The sequence below is a fragment of the Hyperolius riggenbachi genome, chromosome 4 (genome assembly GCF_040937935.1).
Source record: "Hyperolius riggenbachi isolate aHypRig1 chromosome 4, aHypRig1.pri, whole genome shotgun sequence".
Taxonomy (NCBI): domain Eukaryota; kingdom Metazoa; phylum Chordata; class Amphibia; order Anura; family Hyperoliidae; genus Hyperolius; species Hyperolius riggenbachi.
In genome coordinates, this window is record NC_090649.1 from 1,603,018 (window position 1) to 1,612,012 (window position 8,995).

The following is an 8,995-nucleotide window of genomic DNA, read 5'->3' on the forward strand; positions in this document are numbered from 1 at the left end:
TAAACAAACTCATGGCCGCCATCTTGTGGCCAAAAAGTAAAACTACAACTAAAAGTAAAAAAAAATTAAACATAACACACAATTACATTATAAAACTATACTTTACATCCCACCCTCCCAAAAATACTCAAATAAATTGTTTACTATAAAAAAAAAAAAACCAATACAATAAAAAAAACAAACAAACATGTAAATATTTACCTAAGGGTCTAAACTTTTTAAATATCAATGTAAAGATGAAATTTCTATATTTTTTTTATTTTAAACTTGTAAATAGTGATAGATGCAAAACGGAAAAAATGCACCTTTATTTCCAAATAAAATATTGTCGCCATACATTGTGATAGGGGCATAATTTTAACGGTGTAATAACCGGGACATATGGGCAAATACAATACGTGAGTTTTAATTATGGAGGCATGTATTATGTTAAAACTATAATGGCTGAAAACTGAGAAATAATGATTTTTTTCCGTTTTTTTCTTATTCTTCCTGTTAAAATGCGTTTACAGTTAAGTGGCTCTTAGCAAAATGTACCCCTGAAAGAAAGCCTAATTGGTGGCGGAAAAACAAGATATAGATCAGTTCATTGTGATAAGTAGTGATAAAGTTATAGGCTAATGAATGGGAGGTGAACATTTCTCAAGTGAAAACGACGGAACCTGAATGGGTTAAGGATACAATAGTAGAATATTTTGATAAGAATGAGTTGGAAGATATGTACAAGGGCATAGTTTGGCAGGCCCATAAGGCTGTGGGAACTGGTAAGGTGGGTTCTGATTTCCCTGGGAGCCAAAAAACAAGAGGGAGCACAAGGGAAGGATTACAGCTCTATTGTCCAAATTAGAGGCTCTGGAATTGAAACATAATGCTGGGCATACACGGGTCGACCGGCGGTTTGATTAGCCACCAGATCGACCCCCGCTGCGTTCCTGAGCATCCCCGCCGCCGTCCGGATCGATTCCCGCTCATCCCCACGGGCACTTCCTTATCTTCCGCTCGACTCCCCGCTATTGTCCGCCCGCGGGTACCGAGCGGGGTATCGATCCGGCGGGTCATCAGACCTGTTGGAAAGTGCCGGCTGCTTACCTGGTAGCAGTGTTCCGGCGAGTCCTCCAGGACGGCCCCTCCTGAGATTGTGTAAGTCCCCCCTCCCAAATCGGAAACACCTTAAGAGAATTAAAATAATTAATTGATGCAGTATAAATCCCACCTCCTCACAATCTCCCACAGTTTATGCAAAGAGAAGAATAACGAACCACACTCCCCTTATAAATAAAAGGTAAAAGTCAGGGTTGGGAACTAGGCGGCCGTCCTGGAGGACTCGCCGGAACACTGCTACCAGGTAAGCAGCCGGCACTTCCTCCCTTCGTCCTCCAGGACGGCCCCTCCTGAGATTTAGCGAGAAATTTACCCTAGGGTGGGATGACTGCTTGCAGAACTTTACAACCAAAAGATTGGTCTTGAATGGAGAGGAGTTTAACTCCGTAATGCTTAACGAATGTCAAATGCCTGGACCATGTCGCAGCCCGACAATCTGTTCCAAAGAGACTCCCGACCTTTCTGCCCATGACGTCGATAAAGATCTGGTCGAGTGTGCTGTAATATGAGCAGGTGCTATTACCTGAGCTTCTGAGTAAGCAAGAGTAATAACCTCCCTAATCCATCTAGACACCGTAGCTCTAGAGACCTGAACTCCTGTTCTAGAACCTCCGAAAGCTATCAGAAGGTTAGCTGAATTTCTTCAGTCCTTGGTTCTTCCCAATGGGACATGAAGTCTAAGATGCAATATAAGTACCACCTCATTCTACCTATCCTGAGTGCATTGAATATTACCTTGAATCAGTAGGAGATTTAGCAATGGATTTAGGTGGGTATATCCATTTGTTGTGGAGGCTACGTGGAAAACTAATTACCGGTAACCATACTTTTTGGCTTCTGCTTGCCTCCACCATAGGTGACCAATGAGAGTTAGAATATAACCTCTTATCAGGATAGGACCACTCCAAGGATTGATTTCTTGGTAGATCCAAAACGATAGAGCTTTTTGAATGTGACATAAGAGGTCCATGCGGTAGCTTCACCCTCATATCCAGTGAGCTTAATTTACCTCTTTTTTAATTGAGAAATTAGCACATAAAGAAAAGATAAAGATTCTCTGATCCTTGTGGAAATCAGACCTAAGTTTCGTAGAAATAAGAGCGGTAACCTGAAATCAATTCTATTTTTCAGGACAGACATGGATGGTGGTTAAATGTATAGGGCCTGTATTTCTCCAATACACCTGGCCACCGCTGTCACCACCAACAAACATCTAAGGACTAAGTCTGTATAGTGATAGCCTTACTAATTCAGACGAATGGCAGCCTCACTTTAGGATGAGCAGACTGTTGGAATGTAAGTATACTTGAATTCTAGTCTCAGGTACTGAAGTCTAGTAAAGACTTGAGATACAGGGTCTCTTTAAGCAGAGTTTCTCGGAGAGAAATGATACAGTCATGTACCAGGAACAGGTCCCTCTTGGAAGGCCACATAATGGGTTATCAGGTCTAACTGCCCCCGACAGTTAGACGACGGACACCGTAAACAAAGCCGATATTTACAAAACATTGCATTCTTTGTAACTAGGTTATAAAGCAATGGCTTATTAATTAATGAGGTGGGTCACATGCCCATGCCAACACAAGAATGCTTAATAAAGCCCTTTGAAAGGTGAAGAAGGCTGTCTCCGCTCTATCCCCTGTATGCTGATGAGTTTCTGGTGCCGGAGCAAAAGGTGTGTGGTGCTGTTGCCAATGGCAACCAGCATATAAAATTCTTACACAGACCATGCCTTCAGATATCGAGAGGCCACTATAAAATGGCCTGACCCTGCTTCACAAAGATCATCCAAGATCTGCAAGAACAATAGCACCTTTACCAAAGGTAGGGCTACAGCAGATGCCAAACCTGTTTTGGTCAGTCTGACGCAAAAAGAATACCTGTGGTCTGATCCTACATCCCTTTTCGAAGTACTCTTCAAGGGGGAAAAAACTTATGCTCCCCCCTGTGCCGCAAAAAAAGTTCACACTCTCTGGAGAAAAAACGAACAACATTGTTCCAAGCAGAAACCAGGTAGCTGCAAATTGTCAAACATATTTGTTTGGACACCAGTTCTGAGATGGTTGTTTGCAACTCAACCTACATGCTAGAATAATATCCCTTCCTTTGAGATAAGCTGATCTCAAGGAAGCACCTTGTTCACTGCCCAGCAGAATGTCTGAGCATAGGAAGTTTAAGATTATGGGTGGACTATAAGTCCCACTTGTTAGTTTAAATTGAGTCACAAGTGTAATTCCCAGTGTGAAGATTCACGAATCTGTTTTCCAACCGATTCTCTCATTTCTGGAGAGTACTCCAGACTGCCAGTAGATTAAAGAGAATATTTTCTCCAGTGAAGCACACCTGTCATGCATTTAATTGAGATTCCGATGCCCTGTACAACTCCATAGTCTTGCATCTGTCGTAATAACAAATGGATTTTATAATCCATTCGATTGCAGATTTGGTTGAGAAGTCCATTTTTAGGGAGAGTGTCACTGGATCTGACATCCAGATCGATTTCTCTATCCAACCACTGACATAGAATTGCTGTTTGAAATATTTTGTAGACAGCTTGTGCATAAGCAACAACTGGAATACAGGCAAAATGAAAGACATAGCTTGTCTGTGACCGCCTTTGCTCTGAAAAACTATCAGTGTTTTTGATCCAATCCTTTCTGCAGATCCATCCTAAATACTCTACAGTTGTAAAACAACCTGCATATTATCTTAGTTCTTCCTTCATTTTCACAGCTAGGTAAAGCTAGAAAATATCTTCTGTATACTCAGATTGCTGCTATTAAAATCATGTTCTTTCATAAAGATCCTGGGAACACTTGTAACCCATCAAGGAAGTACTCAGGACTGCAATGAAAAAGACTTGGGATTGAATCCTGAATTGCTGCCTCAGCATTTATGTTGCGCTTCTGTCCCGACGGACGGAAGGCGCCTGAGCTGCAGCCATTAAGGTACGCTCAGTAGGCAGTAGCAGTTCCAAAGAGCCTCGCCCAAGGACTCCTTACCGAACAGGTGTAGGCTTTCTGAACAGGGAGAGCTAAGGTACTAATCCCAGTCCCCAGTGTCAGAGGTAGAGCCCTTAACCACCACACTAGCCACTGTCCCTTTAAAAAATTTTTTTTTTTTTTTTTTTTCAAACAAACTTGCCATCAGAATAACTTATGCATCGACCTTGCATCTATTTATATGCAAAAAACAGTGTTGCAATTCAAATGTCTATGTGCAGAATCCCTGCACATAAGTAAAAACACATCTGCTAATAGCTTGACTCCTGTGCATATTCCCTGCACAAAATTATCTTCTGAAAAGTAGCATTGCATTCAGGATCTGTAAAGCACACCTGCTGGCAGATAAACTAAGCATGCATATAATTGTCTGAAAATGTATGCACACAAATCATTAACAGAAAACCCAAACTTGTTATAACATTTGCGCACAAATCATTACATGAAAGTATAACTGCTTTCAGAATATTATGGCCAACCAAAATATGTATGCATGTATTTGCATAATCCGCACACAGCCATTCATTGTAATCAGCCATGCTTCAATCAAAATGCACAATCCCTGATTGTGGAAAAATCTACTTTGAGACCCAGATTTAAATGATTCCAACAATCAAGCAATTGATTATGTATATGGCTGCTCCCCTGTGGTATGAACGCTTGAATTCGTGGGAATTGCCAGAACAAAAAGGTGTAGCCTGCATAGGGCAAGAGGGTAAAGCTGCCCTGAAAGCTGAGAAAGTTGTAGCCATTTCCTGTTTCATGGATTTCATTAGGTCAAATAAAGCTACTGTGGTACTTTCAGGTCGAGGAGCATAAGACTTAGACTTGATATAACAGACCAAACAAAGTCTTAGAGGTTCCTTCAGGCAACTTGCAACCACATTTAGTACATCAGCTAGACTTTGAAGTGCTTTTGAGTTTCTGTAGTACAAAACAACTCAAACACCAAGAGTCTTAAGGTGCGTACACACATGCGACTATAGTCGTTTGTAACGATCGTTCCCCGATCTTTACCAACGACGATCGTTACAAAAAACGAACCAACGACTATTAAGGCAAACGACGAACGAGGCAAATCGCTACAAAACAAAGTTCTGTCTTGGCGGATTTTTACCACCGACGATCGTTAGCAAAAGTGGCACATCGTTGGAAACGATCGTTCGTACCAGGCTGGACATGCGCATTTCACTTTTTCTCCAAGGAACTTTACAATTTTATGCGCAGGCGCATTAAGTGCTTTTACGTGGTGTAACGTTCGTTCTAACGATGTGATCGTTACATACTTTTTACAACTAACTTTACTTCGGTCGTTCTTTCGTCAATTAAAAGATCGTTCGTCGTTGACAACGAACGATCGTTGTCGCATGTGTGTACGTAGCATTACTAACATGTACCCATTAACAATATGACAGGAGTCTCCAATAAACACTGCAATGTGTTTGCTTACCGGTGGATGTGACCTGACTGCTCAGTCTCACCAGTTGCAGCACTCTCCTGAGCTTCTGTGGTGGGCCCACTTGACTGCACCATGACCCCCTCAGAGCTGTAGCGTCTGCGTGTATAGCGTGGCCATGGCGGTTTACAAAACTCGCACTTTCAGCCGTCTAACACGATCAGTACGCATGACGTTTTATGCATGACGCAGTACGCACCACGCGCTTACGCGTATCCAATGATGCATACATGCGACCTATCATGCAAACTTGCGTCATATTCGGGCATGCGGAAAATCCGGCATCTCTGCTTACCGCCGCCATGCCCGCAGAAAGTATAATGAAGAGAGGGAACCTCTCCAGTCCCCTTCATTCAAAATAGGAAAAAAACAGGTAACCTCCTGCTTAGCTTCCTATTCTAGGCCGCACACCAGTAACAAGCCTAAATTATACTTTACAAAAAAATAAAAAAACAAAGAAAAAAACAATAAAAATGGTGTAGCAGGTGCCAACAGGCTTCCCCTACTGAAAGGAACAACCTTCCCTGGTGCTTCCGTGGTGAGGTCTGGGAAACAAACAAAAAACTGTGGGAGATTGTGAGGAGGTGGGATTTATACTGCATCAATTAATTATTTTAATTCTCTTAAGGTGTTTCCGATTTGGGAGGGGGGACTTACACAATCTCAGGAGGGGCCGTCCTGGAGGACGAAGGGAGGAACAGAAGTTAGCTTTCTTAGAACAGAAGGTATTTGTGATTATTGGGGTTGGAGTGAGCATATGATATCTCCCACTATTGAATATGCAAATCGTCCCTTGTTGTCCCTGTAAGCTAGCCACACCTCCAGCCACACCCCCAGAACCGCTGGAATGCAATGATGTGTCAGCTGGTTATATGTACAGAGCCACAATAATCCAACATGCATACAGTCTGTTTCAGATTGGTTGGTGGTTTATCGAGTCGGCGGACGGTCGGGATAAAGCCTAAGATGGTGAAACGATCGTCGGCCTTCCTCCACACCTCCTCCATGATCTGCTGATGTCTATATACACATGATTGTATTGCTGTATAGCCTTGCTGAAGAGTATTGACTGAAGGTGAGAAGATTGTGTGTTGCTCCTGGACTGGACTTTCTCTGCTTGATTTATGATATAATGATTATGCTGCTAGCAGGTTAGACAGATGATTGGTTGGTATGAAAGAGGCCTTCTCATCACAGCGCTGCTCTATGGGGACAGCATCCATCCCTCCATCAGGTCTAATGTCCATTTATGGTAGGTCGTCATTCTCACGTAACATTTTTTGACAACCCTGCTTTTGTTCCAGGCCTTAGTCATCCGCCTGCCACTATTTGGTATCAGATAAATAGAAGGTTTATGTATGACCTTCTTACTTTCATGAAAAGAACGTATAGAATTAGTTTACACCTACTACCTGCAACATCTTCAGATCCGCCTCTTCCTTGACTCCATCTCCCGGACTCTGCAGTTCTCTAGCTCTGATTTTGAGGTGATCAGGGAGGGTGGCCCCTCCAGACTGATGTCATTTCCATGTTATATACACACAGAACATTTATATCAGGCTTTTCTCCTGGCAAGCTCACAGCGTACACTTGGTTTACTTCCCCTCCTAGGTCGGGTCCGCAGTTCCAACATAATCACATGCAATACTGGGATCGTGCTTCTGGAACAGTCACTTCAATAGACACTTGGTCCAAAATCAGAAGGAGTGTAGCAGCTAAAGCCTCAATATGTGTTCTCATGAAAGAGGACAAATATAAAATGTTATTTCTCTGGTATAAAACCCCAGTGTGCATCCATGAATAGATTCATCTATTCCCCCGGCATGTTGGGGGCGCTGTGGAGACCAAGGAACCATCCAACACTTGTTCTGAACTTCTCCCGTTATACTAAACTTTTGGGAAGAACTTCCTCATCTTATCAAGGATCAAACTGATATGGTTTACCCCAAGGACCCCAGGATGTGTTTGTTAGCCCTCCCAATGCCAAAACAGGCACATTGACTATATATTGCTCCACTCGGGACTGTGTGGTGCGTTGTTCTTTACATACATTTTCACTCTTTGTATGCAGTTCACTTTTAGGTCTGTTTTGTTTGATAGCATGCATAGTTTGTACACAATGGCCTCGATTCATAAAAAAGCAGTGTGATAAAAAAATCTTGTCGTGAAAATACCGCACTTGGTATTTTCCCAGAATGCTTCCTTTACCGAACAAACATTGAAAGAGGAGCTGTTAGGTATAGGGTCTCAGAGAAAGTAAACACATATATCAGTAGCTAAATACTGGCTGTACTTACATTACATATGCATTTCACTGTCCACGTTTGTACTTCACAGAATTTGTATATAGTATATGCAGAGATAGATGCTCCTGACAGCTCATGGCAGCTTCCATGTTTGTCTGTCTTGCATGAAGCCACTTGTGATGTCATATCCTCCCTTACCTTGCTTCCTGATGATTTGACTCACAAAAAAGATCAGGATCAAAGATCCTAATGGTTCATGATCCGGACAACACTACTGTGCAGTAAATAATAATTAGCCATGTGGCTAGGAACAATAGCGGACTCCTGCAGTATACTCTCTAACGGAACATGTGCCCTGTGAACAGCACATTGATTTTTCAGTGCTGTGAGTTAGGCTGCAATATACAAGCTGCTGTAACATGAGCCTGTAACTTCCCACTGGGAAAGCAGCCTTAGGGCGGGATAGGGAAATGAAGGGGATGACCAAGGGAGTGCAGTGGGGAGAAGAAGCAGCCCCAGAATGCTTTGCAGTATCTGTTATGCGGCCTGCCGGCCTCCTTAGGAGCTTGGGAATAAAGAGGATTGCTGTCCAGCAAACATCAAAGTAACACAGATTTTTAACTTCAGTATTGCCTTTTTGGCTTCCTTCTAAACTGTTTAACACAGGAGAATAGAGGTTTAAATTAGCTTTTGCAGCCTGACAGTTACTCTTTAAATACACACACAGAAAAAAGGAAACTGGGTTCCCACTGGGTGATCAGGTGAGAGGTAAGGCAGTTGAGGGGTGATAACAGGAGGGGTATGGCAGATGAGGGATGATTGTAGGAGGGATAAGGCAGGTGAGGGGTGATCAGACACTTACATCAGTACAGCTTCTTTAGGTTTTCCAGCTTTAACAAATTCAGCCTCAGCTTCATTAAACTTTCCCTGAAATCCCAGAAAATACAAATTATATCCATACATAGCTTCTGTACAGTGATCTACAGTCACACAAATTACCATGTCTATACGGCATGCACACACACACACTGTACACACACTGTACACACACTGTACACACACTGTACACACACACACACACTGTACACACTGTACACACACACACACACTGTACACACACACACTGTACACACACACTGTACACACACACACACATATACACACTGTACACACACACACACACACTGTAC

The 8,995-nt window shown here is 42.6% G+C and overlaps 1 protein-coding gene across 1 annotated transcript in view; it reads right to left on the reverse strand.

The window, feature by feature from the left end:
- The window catches only part of IFT172 (intraflagellar transport 172), a 619,018-nt gene that overhangs the window by 132,548 nt on the left and 477,475 nt on the right, over positions 1-8,995 (reverse strand). The window contains exon 32 of the mRNA XM_068279802.1: positions 8,668-8,732. Coding sequence (XP_068135903.1) covers positions 8,668-8,732 — 65 coding nt within the window. The remainder of the gene's footprint in view (positions 1-8,667; positions 8,733-8,995) is intronic.